This window comes from Salmo salar, chromosome ssa29, assembly GCF_905237065.1.
Source record: "Salmo salar chromosome ssa29, Ssal_v3.1, whole genome shotgun sequence".
NCBI lineage: Eukaryota > Metazoa > Chordata > Actinopteri > Salmoniformes > Salmonidae > Salmo > Salmo salar.
This window is the reverse complement of record NC_059470.1, coordinates 23,267,731-23,285,620: the sequence shown is the minus strand read 5'-3', so window position 1 is coordinate 23,285,620 and position 17,890 is coordinate 23,267,731. Positions and strand designations below refer to the sequence as shown.

Here is a 17,890-nt window from a genome sequence, read left to right as displayed (position 1 = left end):
TGATCCAATTTCAGACTTAAATTATTCAATGCTAGTGCGATGCGGTAAAACAGGCAGACGGGATTTACTGAGGCTTTTTCTCTCCATTTGATGTGGATTCTAAATAGGGAAACGCTGTGTTCATTCATTCAAACTTGAATTGCGGAAACATGACAATTTTCTCCTCAGAGACATCATACTGTGTAGCAGTTCCACTCCATCCACAGATGTTGGGGGAGAGAAAGGAAGTCAGGCGTTTCCAAACATCTGGCGAACTAATGACAGAGTAGAATGCAGTCAAGATAATTCAGTGTGGGTTTTCTGAGTGTGTGTGCTTGACCTTCAGTCAGAATATGGGAAGGGTAGGGTTTCCCTAGATTGACTGAAATATTGGCCAGGAGATATAAGGACCCCAGAAACAGACAACAAATCAATCATTGTCCGTGTAGGGCTAGGCTACTGCCCTAGTCATGATAACAGGGTTGGCTGAAATATTGTCTCAAATGTTAGACAATGGTGGTGGTGGACATGTGTTAGTAGAAAGATTTTTGGTCAATCAAAATTGTAGGGTAGGGTGCATGCAGACCTGAAGGGATTCATAAGATGTATTTATGCACTTGTCACTGATGAGAAGTGATTGTATTTGCAACTGATGCAAAGGTGTGATAGGTGGATAGAGGCTGAGCAAATGTGGAATGATTTATTAACAGACATACCCAGTCACCATTCTCCTGGATCCAGTTCTGCAGGGGTCCGTTCAGGTACTCTGTCATCCAATGGGCAATGTTGTCTACCTGGGTCGTCATCTCCCGGTTGACGCTCTCCACGCACATTGTCCCTCCAAACTCAAAGAAAGCCACAATCCGACCCCAGTTTACACCGTCGCGGAAGAGCTCCTCTATTACAGCAGTAAACCTTCTCTGTGCTGTACTGGGCGTAAAATGCAACTGCCCCGACATCTCTGCAAAGTCCCGCTGATACATTATTTCAATCTCGTCCCCCGCCTCGCGCAGCACCCTATGGAGCCGGGCATGTCGGTCCGGTTGCGGGATCCTGTTTGGGAGCGGAGAGTCAGTGTCCACGCCTTCAGCGGAGGGCTGGGACCTCCGTGCAAAAACTTCAGGGGAGTTAGGGGGAGAGGGCTCCCCAAAGCCATTATTTGGGGAATCATTTTCTGGATTAAATTCCCATACAAATCCCTTCTTCAACAGTTTGTGATGGATGTATTTTTCAACAATAAAGCGACTGTTATAAGGATTATCGTTCGCCATCATGGTGCTATAGCCTAATACCCAGCAAGCTGTTTACGCAAAACACATTTCCAATGGTTGGCTGAGACGACCTACAAGATATCCCCTAAAATTAGATATGGTATCAGACGATAAATTGCATCTCTAACATATTGCTACAGCGCATTACCTGCATAGCAACACTTGTTCCAGCCCTGCAAAAAAATATACATTAAATCAAACAGTATATCCGAATGGCATATAGCCTCTAATAAAATAAAGTGGAAATACGGTTTTCTTGAACAAATTGATTAAATCATGCACATACACATATCTAATCAGATCAAATAAATAATGCTATTCTTATTCTATCACATGCATTTCGAGTTCCAGTAGCAAGTCAACTTTACAGTATAATGCGTCCATGTTGTAGCATGATCGGCGCGCAATGTCTGGTTCTCCTTGCTTATGGTACGCCCCTTTTCAGGAATCCATTGGAACAAGACCGAACAGTAATAAGTTTTGGATATCCTTTGAGCTGATCCTCACTTCAACATGAGCGTCTGAGAGTTTCAATCGCTTGCGTCAATCGATATTGTGTATTTATCTGGAAAAACGAAGTTGTTGATTAAGTTACAGTTATCCGTTTTGGGGTTCAATACTCTGACATTTACTACACAGTTCCAGAAAGACGGAAGAGAAATCATTTGCAAGGCAGCTCTTGAAAGACTACTCTTATTTCACAGAGAAATAGCTTACACAAAAAACACTAACATAAGCACAAGGAAGAAGATTTCTAAGAATAGAACAGCGCAGGTTACTTTGTGGCTTCTCTGCAGACGATTTCAGCGACGCTCGGTCATGCAGTCAGTTCCAGTAGGGTCTTCCTATCCAAGGGTAGTCTGCAAACTCTGCTTTCTCTCGTTTACTCCCACATAGGCGAGCCACTCACTCCCTCTTGGGGAGGTAGGCTACTTCCGTCAAGCTACGTCACTCCCATTCAATCTTTTCTTGTCATTATGTGCAGTGAATATGGCCATATAATTATATGAACGTCATCTGTTTGCGTTGTACACGTTAACACTTGACAGATGTTATAACAGAGTAGCCAGCCTACAAAGTGGAATAAGTAGTGAAAGTGTAGTTACAGGATAAGCCTAATGTCTTCATAAAGTAAAGTGATGCCTTAACAAAGACAATACATTATAAACCTCAAAATGTATGGATCAAATAGACATCAAAATGTATGGTAAATATGCTACATTAAAGGTATACCACCACAACTCTTATATTTTTAAACGTAATATCAATATGTGGGTTACAAAGGTATGAGAATTGGACACTATTGGAACCAATGAGAATTGGATATTATAAAAATCCCTGTCTCCAGTTCACTGACCCATATCTAACTATAGCCCCCCACCACTGACACCTCTCCTAGGGGTCCATGTTCAGGAGCTCTTGGTTTGGGCTATAGCTCCTTGCATGAAAGAGAATCCCTCAAACATCATTTTTAGAGTCTTGCACCACGCACATTCATCACCCTACTACACAGTCTATTGAGATGGTGTGTGTGTGTGCATTTGTGTGTGAGTTTGTGTGTGCATGCGTGTGTGCATGTGCATGTGCGTGCATGTGTGTGTGCACACGTGAATGTGATGTGTGTGTGGGACTCCAATCATGTAGTAGTGGATGGCGACTTAGAAAGCCTTATAGAAACCGAACATAGTCCTGTTGCAGAATACTGTATGTAATATGAGACAACAAAGATATTGTGTGCATGTGGCTGGATGAGAACCCCTGTCCTACTTGAGAACATGAACGCAATTACATGAATCATTGGGGGGGCGCCTTTACAATAGTGATGTATGCGACTTCTTGAAACAATGGGCCCAAGCCTTCTCTTCACTGGCATTTACTTTTAGGTCACCAACAGTCTCCTCGAAGTGTGCAGGGAGCTTGGAGTGGGAATGGGGGTGGACGGTGGCTGGGTTCTGAGACAATGGCAGTCTTGTCCCAAGTCCACGGTCGGGATGATGGAAGGGGTTGATGGGTTGATTTACATGGTTTGCGTGCTCCTCTGTGTCCTTTGTAGTCACGTTAGGTAATGTGGTGTACAAGTATTCAGAAAAAATCATGATTATGGATTGTATTTCCTTTTCACTCATTATTTCACTGCAGATACAATCATATCATCATAATGAAGTGCATTTATTTTAGTCTGTTTTTCACCACTGGTTTGATTATTTCATGAATGTGAATTCTTCATATAGGAGACCAAGAGAACAAGCCATGGAATTGAGCTTTTGTAAACACAGATTAATTTTGTATATAGTTTTAACTCATAACGTTTGAGTGCGTGTCTGCAATTCCCGGCATATCAGGCCGCAGCCATCTTTGCAGTTTTCAGCCATCTGTAGATTGGAGAGACATTTCATAACATTGATGACTGGATATCGGTCACTTCTAAACATACATCTGAAAACACAATGTCAGTAGTAATACGTTGAAGACCAAGTGTAATTGAAATCCTAGCGATCAATTTCAAATGATCATTTAGGCCTATAATTCCTAATCATAGTTTAAACCACGTATCTTAAAAAAAATAAAAATCAGGCAGAATGGTAACTACTGTATCTAATTGTCGTCAATTCATAGCAGCACTACTCTGAATGTTGTATACATGTCTAAATGATCATCCTAATTTATATCATTACCTTTAAATTGATGAGAGATGAGATTGGGATTAGGTTTAAATCCTAGCTCTGCACTTCAAAGACATTGTAACTGCAGTGCTCTGCCTACATTACGATTGTCTCGTAAACTATGCATAGTTTGCCACCTGGTGGACTAAACGATGAAAACAAATCTGAACTGAACTAAACAGCTCAGAGTCATTGCTGCTTGTTTAAATACATCATTGTGAAAATATTAATTTTACCGAAATACAATATGATTCTAATCTGTCGATCCATCCATGATCAATAAAACCATAACTGAATCACAGTGAGGTAACACTATGTGACTACAGTTAAATCATGGGAAGGGAATTGACCTATCAATGGAAATACTTTACTATAATGATTGACCCAGAAGCTGCATTGTTGACTAGAGTGCTCAGATTGAATCCTGGCCTTAATCACTGTGTTGATGTCATTATTTTCACAGATCTACCGACAAAGAACCCAGGATAGAGGGGTTCAGTGAAAGGGGTCTGGACTCTGTGGAGGAGGGTCATTGTGTCAGAGACACTGTAGAAAGACAGAGTTTCTGCCCTGTGGTCCAGGTACACTCCTACTCTGGTGGAAAGGGGGACACATATGGCAGTCAGTTTACCATTGTGGTAGAATGTGCCGCGAGAGGCACCACATTCCAAACACCAGGCCTGATTACTGCTTCCAAACCAATCCCAGGCTCTCCTGTTGATCCCTTTATATGAGACAGCTATATAAACCTCCACCCCGGTCCATTCTACCTCCCAGTAGCAGGCTCCAGACAGACCCTCTCTACACAACACCTGGCAGCCATTGGTAAATCTGTCTGGATGGTCAGGATAAAGCTGGTTGTTGTTACTCTGTGTAACCTTTCTGTTCCCCTTAGACAGACACAGCATTTTATGTGCTGTGTTGGGATCCAATGTGAGCTGACAGGAATCTGAGGATGAAGAAAAAACAACAGGTGAAATGTATGTGTGCATCCAGGTGTTTGTGTGTGTAGTATATTAAAGTTCATTGTACAGTATGTGCTTTCCTCACATTCTAAGAACTCCTCTCTGGTCTTGGGTTCAGGCCTCGTCTTCTGACAGGTGGAGTCATTCCAATGTGATGCTAGTCCTCCAACTGACTGTCTAGACTGAGTTGTGTCAAATGATGGAAGACAACGGGGCTCAGAAGGTCGAACAATGTGGACTTTTGTCACTATGGAAACACAGGAAATCAAATATCACAGTTTCAAAACATTACAGTAAATCAAGGGGCTCAATAGTTGAAAGAGGTTTAGGTAATTGGTTTAGTTATATCAATGACCAGATATAATTTACCTACCGTTTACAGAGATCTTGGCAATACTCCCAGAGCAGATGTTTTTAACTTGACTTTTCAGCTCAGAGACTGATTTCTTTACATCCTCAAAGAAGACGTGTTGGTTGACAGTGATGCTGGGTAACAGAGGGACATAGAAAGACTGGAAACTCTACAGAGACAGATCAGAAAAACAGAGAAAAGATGAGAAATACAAACATTTCACTTTCAGCAGTAACACCTGATGCTGTGGACAGAGAACCATTGATGTCACCTGGAGGAATTGGATGTTGTCTTCTGTGTTTGAGAGCTGCTCCAGCTTGGCGTCTCTCCTCTTCAGCTCAGCCATCTCCTGGTCCAGTTGCTTCAACAGTCCTTCAGCCCGACTCACTTCCCCTGGGCGCTGATCAGCTCCTTCACCTCAGAGTACCTTCTCTCAAGGTGGCAGGTAGCCTGGCGGTTAGACCGTTGGACGAGTAACTGAAAGGTTGCAAAATTGAATCCCTGAGCTGACAAAATAAAAATCTGTCGTTCTGCCCCTGAACAAGGCAGTTAACCCACTGTTCCTAGGCTGTCATTGAAAATAAGAATTTGTTCTTAACTGACTTGCCTAGTTAAAATAAATAGATGAGATCAGCTCAGTAAACATCCTCTCAACTGTCTCCCACTGCTGCTTGTGCAGAGCGCTGTTAGGAAACCGAGGAGGGGTCCATTTCAACCAGTCCATTCAGCTCTCACCAGAACCCTGGAACATGGCTCAGCACTGGCTTCAGTTTTACTGCAGTTTAGTTTAGGAGGAGTAAGTCACTTTAGAGAGGGCTAACTGCTAAGTGAATAGAAGAGTTAACACGCACACTACCAAGCGTATCTCGTTTGTGTCGCTGAGAGTTACTGCCCCAAAAATCTACATTTGAGAAAAAAGAAAAAATCCAGCATATACAATTTTCCCTCTGCGCAAGGTAACATCATGTGAGTGGGATTTATTTATATTTAACTGCTAAGTGACTACATTTAAATGGTCAACACTCACCTTAAGTGGCTTCACAGCCTGTCTCAGCTCCTGCATCTCTTTCTCTCTCTTCTGGATTTTCTGTTTGGATTCCTTCTATCACTGTAAATAAAAATCAAGTTGTTTCAACTAACTATTATTAAGTAGCTGGTTCAACTGCTTTTTTTAGTTTTCACAATTTTTTGGTCAAAGTGTTACCTGAGAAAATTCAGGCAAAAATTCAGTCAACTTAAAATGATGTGTTTGCTCAGCTTGTCTCATATGTTCATTCAAATAGAAATTATTACTTGAGCATTTTAACTAGTTTTGTTAAACGTATTTTTTAAATTTAACTAGGCAAGTCAGTTAAGAACAAATTCTTATTTACAATGAGGGCCTACCCAGGGTCAAAGCTGGACGATGCTGGGTCAATTGTGCGCCGCCCTATGGGACTCCCAATCACGGCCGGAAGTGATGCAGACTGGATAACTAAAAAAGGCTTTTATAATACAGTGCATTCGGAAAGTATGTTTAGAACAATTTACTTTTTCCACATTTTGTTACGCTTCAGCCTTATGCTAAAAATATTAAATTGTTTATCTCCTCATCAATCTACAGACAATACCCCATAATGACAAAGCAAAAACAAGTTTCTGGATTTTTTGGCAAATCTATAAAAAAAACTGAAATACCACATTTACATAAGTATTCAGATTCCTTACTCAGTACTTTGTTGAAGCAGCTTTGATAGCATTTACAGCCTTGATTATTCTTGGGTATGATGCTGGCACACCTGTATTTGGGGACTTTCTCCCATTCTTCTCTGCAGATCCTCACAGGCTCTTTCAGGTTGGATGGGAAGCGTCGCTGCAGAGCTATTTTCAGGTCTCTCCAGAGATGTTAGATCGGGTTCAAATCCGGGCTCTGACTGGGCCACTCAAGGACATTCAGAGACTTGTCCCGAAGCCACTCCTGCGTTGTCTTGGCTGTGTGCTTAGGGTTGTTGGAAGGGGAAACTTCGCCCCAGTCTGAGGTCCTAAGTGCTCTAGAGGAGGTTTTCATCAAGGATCTTTCTGTACTTTGCTCTGTTCATCCTTCCCCCAATCCTGACTAGTCTCCCAGTCCCTGCTGCTGAAAAAAATCCCCACAGCATGATGCTGCCGCCACCATGCTTCACCACAGGGATGGTGCCAGGTTTCTTCCAGACGTGACGTTTGGCATTCAGGCAAAAAAATTCAATCTTGGTTTCATCAGACCAGAGAATCTTGTTTCTCATGGTCTGAGAGTGTTTAGGTGCCTTTTGACAAACTCCAAGCGAACTGTCATGTGCCTTTTACAGAGGAATGGCTTCCGTCTGGCCACTCTACCAGAAAGGCCTGATTGGAGGAGTGCTGCAGAAATGGTTGTCCTTCTGGAAGGTTCTCCCATCTCTGCAGAGGAACTCTGGAGCTCTATGAGAGTGACCATCAGATTCTTGGTCACCTCCCTGACCAAGGCCCTTCTCCCTCGATTGCTCAGTTTGGCCAGACGGCCAGTTCTAGGAAGAGTCTTGGTGGTTCCAAACTTCTTCCATTTAAGAATGATGGAGGCCACTGTGTTCTTCAGGACTTTTAATGCTACAGATGTTTTTTGGTACCCTTCCCAGATCTGTGCCTCGACACAATCCTGTCTCTGAGCTCTACGGACAATTCCTTTGACCTCATGGCTTGGTTTTTGCTCTGACATGCACTGTCAACAGTGGGACCTTATATTGACAGGTGTATACCTTTCCAAATCATGTCCAATCAATTGATTTTTAGAATAGGTGGACTCCTATCAAGTTGAAGAAACATCTCAAAGATGATTACTGGAAACAGGATGCATCTGAGCTCAATTTTGAATACTTATGTAAATAAGGTATTTCTTTTAGAATGTCAAGGTTTATTCTCAGATGTGCAAACTCAGACAAATGTACCAGCAAGGGCTACAACAGTTGGGTTTAACTCACTGCCCCTCTGGTGCCTACCACCCAGAGTCTCAAGGTGCACTTGAGAGACTTGATCAGACTTTGAAGTCTATGTTGAGAGCTTACTGCTTTGAGTTTGAGAAGGACTGGTATGAAGGGGTCTTGTGGTGTTTGCAGCCCTGGTAGATGTTCAGGAATCTCTTGGTTTTAGTCCGAAAGAGCTTGTGTTTGAAGTATGAATTAACAGGGGACATGAATAGCCAATGATGACATGTACAGAGAAAAGTACAGTAACTAGCTACAGTAGCATGTAGAGCATTCACAAATCAACAGATAAAATGTTCGTAAATGCATGAAATTCATAAATATCACAATATACTGATAGAAGACCATACTATTACAATGTCAGTGACCATATAAACTCAGTATCTGTGTTTTAACATTCAGAATTGATCAGGGGCGCAACGTTCACTGGGGATGGGGGACATGTCCCCCCCACATTCTGAAATTGCATTTTTGTCCCCCCAGTTTTATCATTGGAATGTGATAAAAAACGAGGCAACGGTGTGCTTTAGGACCATGCGGACGCCTCCGAGTGGTCAGGTAGGCTGTTATGTCCCCCCCACTTCTAAAACCAAAGTTGCGCCCCTGGGATTGATTATAATTTTTGTAGGACAACTGTTTAGTAACATACCTCTTTCACATAGATCCAGTAGAAAGGGAACCGGTAAGGGGTGCTTATGAGGGGGAATACAGAAGGAAAAGGAAGTGTACAACATAAAAAAAATGCACAACAACAAAAGGAATGTACACTAATGTCAGGCATGGGAACTATTCAGATTTTGGGTAATTGTACAACACAAAATTCTAAATTTGTTACATCTACAACTCCATTCATATGAAACAACAGCCTACCTGTTGGTTGATCATTGTAGCCTACTCCTTCTCATTTAGCCAAATTAATTCCATAATTGTAATCCCATTTTGCATTGATTAGACATTTTCCACTTCACTTGCTACACATGGAGCCTCTGACTGCAGCGCTGTGCTGATTGACCGACAATAACAACAAGTGACACCTGTGAAATGGTGCCTCTTTTTTATGGGGCACACTCATAAAAACTGTCACAAAGCTGTTGTTTTATTCAAATGTCTAATTAAATGGTCTGTCCTTGTAGGCTATGTGTCAATGTCACATAGATCCTTTTATTTCATTTTAGACTAAGAAAAAAAAATAAGGCTATATTTTTTTAGCTCAGAAATGAATACTCTCCCAAGTAATCGATTACTAACGTCCGTTCAGATATTTGAATATTCAAATAACCGTGTCCATCCCTATATCATTCAAGTACACATTTATTTATACTTGGTACTATAGGAAATACTTATAAGGAACCCGCTATGCCCTCTGACGAACCATCAAACAGGCAAAGAATCAATACAGGACTGAGATCGAATCCTAATACACCAGCTCTGACGCTCATCGGATGTGGCAGGGCTTGCAAACTCGCAAGGACTACAAAGGGAAACCCAGCCACGAGCTTCCCAGTGACACGAGCCTACCAGAGGAACTAAATGCCTTCTATGTTCGCTTCGAGGCAAGCAACACTGAACCATGTGTGAGAGCACTAGCTTTTCCTGACGACTCTGCCATCACTCTCTCCATAGCCAATGAGTAAAACCTTTAAACAGATTAACATTCACATGGCCGCAGGACCAGACGGATTACCAGGTACTCAGAGCATGTGCTGACCAGCTGGCAAGTGTCTTCGATGACATTTTCAACCTATCCCTGACCCAGTCTGTAATACCTACATGTTTCAAGCAGACCACCATAGTCCGTGTGCCCAAGAACACCAAGGTAAACTGTCTAAATGACTATCACCCCATAGAACTCACATCTGTAGCCATGAAATGCTTTGAAAGGCTGGTCATGGCTCACATCAACACCATCATCCCAGACACCCAGGACCCACACCAGTCCGCATACCGACCCAACAGATCCACAGATGACGAAATCTTTACTGCACGCCAAAGCGCATCACTAAGCTAAGGTCCCTGGGGCTGAACACTTTCCTCTGCAACTGGATCCTGGACTTCCTGACTGGCCACCCCCAGGTGGTGAGGGTAGGCAGCAACACATCCGCCATGCTGACCCTCAACACGGGGCCCAAACAGGGGTGCGTGCTTAGTCCCCCCTTGTACTCCCTGTTCACCCACGAGTGTGTGGCCAAACACGACTCCGAACACCATCTTTAAGTTTGCCGACGACATGGTGCATGAAGGGCTGATCACCTACGACAATAAGACAGCTTATAGGGAGGAGGTCAGAGATCTGGCAGTGTGGTGCCAGGATAACAACTTCTCCCTCAACGTCAGTAAGACAAAGTAGCTGATCGTTGACTATAGGAAATGAAGGGCTAAGCATGCCCCCATTCACATCGACAAGGCTGTAGTGGAGCGGGTCGAGAGCTTCAAGTTCCTCAGTGTTCACATCACTAAGGACCTATCATGGTCCAAACACACCGTCACAGTTGTGAAGAGGGAATGCCAACGCCTCTTACCTCTGTGGTATCCTCAAGAAGTTCTACAGGTGCACCATCGAGAGCATTTGACTGGCTGCATCACCGCTTGGTATGGCAACTGCTTGGCATCCGACCTCAAGGCGCAACAGAGGGTAGTGCGTACGGCCCAGTACATCACTATCATCATTATTAAATGCATTTCTATAGCTTCCAAAATCATTTTTACACTAAACAAAAATATAAACATGCAACAATTTTTAAGATTATATTGAGTTACAGTTCATATAAGGAAATCAGTAAATTTAAATAAATGCATTAGGCTCTAATCTCTGGATTTCACATGACTGGGAATAAACACATGCATCTGTTGGTCACAGATACCTTAAATAAATGTAGGGGCGTGGATCAAAAAACCAGTCAGTATCTGGTGTGACCACCATTTGCCATCATTTGCAGCGTGACACATCTCCTTCACATAGAGTTGATCAGGCTGTTAATTGTGGCCTGTGGAATGCTGTCCCACTCCAATTCAATGGCTGGATATTGGCGGGAACTGGAAGACGTTGTCGTACACATCGATCCAAAGCATCCCAAACACGTTCAATGGGTGACATGTCTGGTGAGTATGCAGGCAATGGAAGAACTGGGGCATTTTCAGATTCCAGGAATTGTGTTCAGATCTCTGCAACATTGGGCCGTGCACTACAATGCTGAAAAATGAGGTGATGGCAGCAGATGAATGGCACGACAATGGGCCTCAGATCTCATCACGGTATCTCTGTGCATTCAAATTGCCATCAATAAAATGCATCTGTGTTCGTTGTCCGTAGCTTATGCCTGCCCATACCATAACACAGGGGCACAACTTTCACTGGGGATTGGGGGACATGTCCCCTCCACATTCATTATCATTAGAATGTGATACAAAACGAGGCAACGGTGTGCTTTAGGACCATGTGGACGCATCCAAGCATTCGGGTAGGCTGTTTGGAGTGTTTATGTGGCACCATGTGGCACTCTGTTCACAACAGAAAACCGCTCGCCCACACGACGCCATACATGCTGTCTGCCGTCAGCCCAGTACAGTTGAAACCGGGATTCATCTGTGAAGAGCACACTTCTCCAGAGTGCCAGTGGCCATCGAAGGTGAGCATTTGCCCACTTTAGTTGGCTACGAAATGCCGAACTGCAGTCAGGTCAAGATCCTGGTGAGGACGACAAGCACGCAGATGAGCTTCACAGTTTCAGACAGTTTGTGCAGAAATTCTTTGGTTGTGCAAACCCACAGTTTCATCCCATCCAGGTGGCTTGTCTTAGACAATACCGCAGGTGAAGACGACAGATTTGTAGGTCCTGGGCTGGTGTGGTTACACGTGGTGTGCAATTGTGAAGCTGGTTGGACGCACTGCCACATTTTTTACAACGACATTGTAGATGCTTATGGTAGAGAAATTAACCTTAAATTATTTGACAACAGCTCTGGTGGACATTCTTTCATTCAGCATGCCAATTGCACACTACCTCAAAACTTGAAACATTGTGGCATTGTGTTGTGTGACAAAACTGCACATTTTAGCGTGGCCTTTTATTGTCCCCAGCACAAGGTGCACCTGTGTAATGATTATGCTGTTTAATCAGCTTCTTGATATGCCACACCTGTCAAGAGAAATCCTTACAGGGATGTAAACAAATCTGTGCACAACATTTGAGACAAATAATATTTTTGTGCGTATGGTACATTTCTGGTATCTTTTACTTCAGCTAATGAAACATGGGACTAAAATATTACATGTTGCTTTTATGTTTTTGTTCACTATATTTAGAAAGTCTTGCTCAATAGGAGCTTTTCTTAGGACGGGCCCTTTGACGTGATGTGGAAAAGAGGCGACAAAATGGATTGTAATGACGCCGCCGACCACTGGACAGTCAGAGACACGTTTATTCGACAAAATCAAATCAAAGAATATTGGTCACTTACACAGATTTGCAGATATTATCGCAGGTGCAGCGAAATGCTTAGGTTTCTTGCTCCAACAGTGCAGTAATATCTATCAATACAATAACAATACACCCAAAAAAGAAATAATAGAAATTCAGAAATATCAGAACAAGCAATATCAAATCAAATCGTATTTGTCACATGCGCCGAATACAACCTTATTGTGAAATGTTTACTTACAAGCCCTTAACCAACAATGCAGTTCAAGAAAGAGTTAAGTAAATATTTACCAAATAAACTAAAGTCAAAAATAAAATAAAAATAATACAATAAAATAACAATAACAAGGCTATGTACAGGGGTTACCGGTACCGAGTCAATGTGCGGGGGTACAGTTTATTCAAGGTAATTTGTACATGTAGGTAGGGGTAAAGTGACCATGCTATAGATAAACAGCGAGTAGCAGCAGTGTAAAAACAAAGGGTGAAATGACTGAACAGGTGACTGTTGGAAGGAACATTTCTCCAATTAAAATGTTTGTCAGGTACATTTTTTTATTTATAGTCCGGGTGGCCATTTGATTAACTGTTCAGAAGTCTCATGGCTTGGGGATAGAAGCTGTTAAGGAGCCTTTTGGAACTAGACTAGAACACTTGCTTTGCGGTAGTAGAGAGAACAGTCTATGACTTGGGTGACTGGAGTCTTTGACAATTTTTTGGGCCTTGCTCTGACACCGCCTAGTATATAGGTCCTGGATGGCAGGAAGCTTGGCCCCAGTGAAGTACTGGGCCGTACGCACTACCCTCTGTAGTGCCTTATGGTCGGATGCCGAGCAGTTGCCATACCAGGCGGTGATGCAACCAGTCAGGATGCTCTCGATGGTGCAACTGTAGATCTATTTGAGGATCTGGAGACCAATGCCAAATATTTTCAGTCTCCTGAGGGGGAAAAGGTGTTGTCGTGGCCTCTTCACAACTGTCTTGTTGTGTTTGGACCATGTTAGCTTGTTGGTGATGTGGATACCAAGAAACCTGAAGCTCTCGACCCGTTCCACTACAGCCCATCGATGTGAATTGGGGCTTGTTCGTCCTCCTTTTCCTGTAGTCCACGATCAGCTCCTTTGTCTTGCTCACGTTGAGGGAGAGGCTGTTGTCCTGGCACTACACTGCCAGGTCTCTGACCTCCTCCCTATTGTCTGTCTCATTGTTGTCGGTGAGTAAACCCGCTACAATCATGCAGTAACATTACAGTGTGCAGTCAGTAAGCAGTTAAGCATTTACAACAGCGGGCCTCGGTGGCAATACATTAGTAAAACCAAATGCTTACCTTGACTTGGAAGAGCTCCAGTGTTGTGTTGGATAGTCATAGCCAGCTAACTAACATAGCATCCTTCTCTTTGAGCCAGGTTTATGAATAGGCTAAACTAGCTAGCTGCATTAGCTAGCTAAATAAGTGAAAGTGAAAAAAAAAATATATATATAGCCATCTGTTGCTTCTCCTTCATTTTTGAAGAAAAAAACTGTTCAACTATTGTCTTTCTCTCTCTTTAAGTCAGTTGACTTAAGGCCAGCTAGTGATGACTGTTTAACAGTCTGATGTCCTGGAGATAGAAGCTGTTTTTCGGTCTCTCGGTCCCAGCTTTGATGCATCTGCTTCTGAGTGTCCTTTAAATGTCTAGTTTGTTTTGTTCTGACTTATAAAACGGCGTGAGAATAAATAAAATAACTAAACATATTATCAATAATTACCAGTAAATCTCGTGCCCGAAATCGGGCACTGTAGTCTTAAGAGGATAAAACATGTCTGTATTCTCATGAAAGTGAATCACTGTGTCTATGTCAGTATATTCACAGATCCATAATTGAAACCGAACCCAGGATAGAGGGGTTCAGTGAATGGGGTCTGGACTCTGTGGAGGAGCGTCATTGTGTCAGAGACACTGTAGAAGGACAGAGTTCCTGCCCTGTGGTCCAGGTGCACTCCTACTCTGGTGGAAATGGGGACACATATGGCAGTCCGTTTACCATTGTACCAGAAAGAGCAGTCAAAGGCACCACATTCCAAACACCAGGCCTGATTACTGCTTCCAAACCAATCCCAGGCTCTCCTGTTGATCCCTTTATATGAGACAGCTATATAAACCTCCACCCCGGTCCATTCTACCTCCCAGTAGCAGGCTCCAGACAGACCCTCTCTACACAACACCTGGCAGCCATTGGTAAATCTGTCTGGATGGTCAGGATAAAGCTGGTTGTTGTTACTCTGTGTAACCTTTCTGTTCCCCTCAGACAGACACAGCATTTTATGTGCTGTGTTGGGATCCAATGTGAGCTGACAGGAATCTGAGGATGAAGAAAAAACAACAGGTGAAATGTATGTGTGCATCCAGGTGTTTGTGTGTGTAGTATATTAAAGTGCATTGTACAGTATGTGCTTTCCTCACATTCTAAGAACTCCTCTCTGGTCTTGGGTTCAGGCCTCGTCTTCTGACAGGTGGAGTCATTCCAATGTGATGCTAGTCCTCCAACTGACTGTCTAGACTGAGTTGTGTCAAATGATGGAAGACAACGGGGCTCAGAAGGTCGAACAATGTGGACTTTTGTCACTATGGAGACACAGGAAATCAAATATCACAGTTTCAATACTGATAATGACAAAAACATTACAGTAATTCAAGGGGCTCAGTAGTTGAAAGAGGTTTAGGTAATTGGTTTAGTAATATCAACGACCAGATATGTTACCTACTTTTTACAGAGATTTTGGCAATTTCCGCAGAACATATTTTTTCAACTTTACTTTTCAGCCCAGAGACTGATTTCTTTACATCCTCAAAGGAGATGTGGTGGTTGACAGTGATGCTGGGTAATATAGGGACATAGAGAGACTGGAAATACTACAGAGACAAATCAGAAAAAAGATGATTGTTGAGAAATACAAACACTTAATTTTCAGCAGTAACACCTGATGCCGGGGACAGAGTGTCACTGATATCACCTGGTGGAATTGGATGTTGTCTTCTGTGTTTGAAAGCTTCTCCAGCTCAGCTTCTCTTCTCCTCAGCTCAGCCATCTCCTGGTCCAGTTGCTTCAGCAGTCCTTCAGCCCGACTCACTTCAGCCTTCTCCTGGGATCTGATCAGCTCTTCCACCTCAGAGCGCCTTCTGTCAACGGAGCGGATGAGCTCAGTAAATATCCTCTCACTTTCCCCAACTGCTGCTTGTGCAGAGCGCTGTTAGGAAACAGAAAGAAAGGAGGGGTTTCATATTTTAAATATCCTTTATCTAAATAGGCAAGTCAGTTAAGAACAAATTCTTAATTACAATGAAGGCCTACCCCGGCCAAACCCTAACGACACTGGGCCAATTGTGCGCTACGGGACTCCCAATCACAGCCAGTTGTGTCTCAGCCTGGAATTGAACCAGAGTCTGTAATGACGCCTTTAGCACTGTGATGCAGTGCTTTAGACCACTGCGCCACAGGCCCATTAACTCAGCTCTCACTAGAACCTCAGACAACCTGTCCCCCACATTGTGGTTCAGTAGGATTGGAACATGGCTTTAGCACTAGGCTCCTTACTGGCTTCACTTTTACCGCTGTTTTACCACAGGAGTCATTTACTTTAGAGAGGGCTATCTACTAAGTAAATACATCTAAATGGTCAACACTCACCTTGAGTGACTTCACAGCCTGTCTCACCTCATGCATCTCTTTCTGTCTCTTCTGGATTCTCTGTTTGGATTCCTTATTTTTCTCTCTCACCTTCCTCTGGGGAAAAACATCTATGTCATTCCAATGTTAATGTGCACAAGTGACTCTGGCTGTGTTTACACAGGCAGCCCAATTTTGACCCTTTCTTCACAAATTGGTCTTTTGGCCAATCATATCAGATATTGTTCAGAGCTGATCTAATCGGTTAAAATACCAATTAATGGAGAACAAATATCAGAATTGGGCTTCTTGTGTAAACATAGCCTCTGTCTTACTGAGAACAGCTAAAACTTTATGATTGGTCAAAGTCCATGCCTTATGAAAAGTCACATGCATGCCTGTATGTGCATGACCGATCATGCGTTTTCCTGGGTCTCCTGCATGCCAAAAAAGAGCATTAACTCAAAGCCTAGGCATTAGCTCAGGGAGCCAGTGCAACTCCTCATGCCTCAGTCAAGGTTACACATAATGTGAATGTGGTCATCACACCACCAGTTACATGTATGTGTGCATATTCACCAGCTTAAATCTTTGGGGTGTTTGCTGTTTTCAATTTCAAAGCCAGGTCTTATACACATACGGTACATATATATATACAGTTGTGACTAATATTCAGTCATTACTAGTATTCTCATTGTGATGCTCTAAATGAGCAACTATTACAGAGTTGTAGTCCTTACCTGTCTCTCAGTCCTTTCTGATTCAGCTGAGACTGTATCATGGCCTTTGTGTTCATACATTGTACACAGATAACAGATAAACTGCTGATCGGTATGGCAGTAAATCTCCACCAGTTTGTCATGATGAGAGCAGATATTCTCCTCTAGTTGTGTAGAGGCTTTGACCAGCTTGTGCTTCTTAAAGGTAGGAGATTCATAGTGAGGCTGGAGGTGAGTCTCACAGTAAGAGGCCAGACACACCAGACATGACTTGACAGCTTTGAGTTTTCTCCCAGTACAGACATCACACGCAACATCTCCAGGTCCAGCATAATGGTGAGCAGGGGTAGCAACTTGGAGTCCTGTCTTCTTCAGAGTCTCCACCAATTCAGAAAACATAGTGTTTCTGTTCAGAACAGGCCTTGGGGTGAAGGTCTGTCTGCACTGAGGGCAGTTATAGACACCCTTCAGATCATCCTGATCCCAGCAGTCCTTAATACAGCCCATACAGTAGCTGTGTCCACAGGGAATAGTCACCGGATTCTTCAGTAGATCCAGACATATTGAACAACTGATTGAGTCCATGGCTGCTGACACTAACAGACTGAGCCGATTGAGAAATGTTATGTTTGTGTGGGAATATTTCCTGATTGTCTGTATGTACTCTGTACCTGTGCAGGGTGTGGCGTTGGACAGAGACCAGGAAGAGAGTTGATGGTGTTGGGGCTGTGCTTTGCCAAAGTGGGTGGGGTTATATCCTGCCACAGTGTCGTCTCCAGTATCTATGCTCCAATAGTCTGAATGCCGGGGGGCTAGGGTCAGTCTGTTATATCTTGTGTAATTCTCCTGTCTTATCTGTTTACCTGTGTGAACTTAGATATGGTCCCTCTAATTCTCCCA

General features: G+C 43.1%; 2 protein-coding genes across 2 annotated transcripts in view; both read right to left on the bottom strand.

Moving 5' to 3' along the window:
- LOC106590353 (apoptosis regulator Bcl-2) overlaps positions 1-2,158 on the bottom strand; it is a 68,815-nt gene extending 66,657 nt beyond the window's left edge. The window contains exons 1-2 of the mRNA XM_014181290.2: positions 2,030-2,158; positions 696-1,815 (exon numbers count right to left, since the gene is read on the bottom strand). Coding sequence (XP_014036765.1) covers positions 696-1,253 — 558 coding nt within the window. The 5' untranslated portion in view covers positions 1,254-1,815; positions 2,030-2,158. The remainder of the gene's footprint in view (positions 1-695; positions 1,816-2,029) is intronic.
- Positions 2,159-3,398: 1,240 nt separating this feature from the next.
- On the bottom strand, positions 3,399-17,629 carry LOC106590354 (tripartite motif-containing protein 16). The gene is made up of 10 exons (XM_045710562.1): positions 17,012-17,629; positions 16,293-16,388; positions 15,619-15,852; positions 15,370-15,517; positions 15,068-15,229; positions 14,460-14,966; positions 5,502-5,647; positions 5,252-5,399; positions 4,964-5,125; positions 3,399-4,862 (listed from the first exon to the last, which is right to left on the bottom strand). The coding sequence occupies exons 1-10, from the start codon at positions 17,573-17,575 to the stop codon at positions 4,348-4,350; spliced, it is 2,682 nt and encodes an 893-aa protein (XP_045566518.1). The 5' UTR covers positions 17,576-17,629; the 3' UTR covers positions 3,399-4,347.
- Positions 17,630-17,890: the final 261 nt, after the last annotated feature.

Coding starts and splice junctions, on each gene's coding strand:
- LOC106590354 (XM_045710562.1), bottom strand. CDS start 17,575: ATGGACTCAATCAGTTGTTCAATATGTCTGGATCTACTGAAGAATCCG. Junction 15,853..16,292: donor AGGCTGTGAAGTCACTCAAG/GTGAGTGTTGAC, acceptor GTTTCCTAACAG/CGCTCTGCACAAGCAGCAGT. Junction 4,863..4,963: donor CAGAGAGGAGTTCTTAGAAT/GTGAGGAAAGCA, acceptor CTTCATCCTCAG/ATTCCTGTCAGCTCACATTG.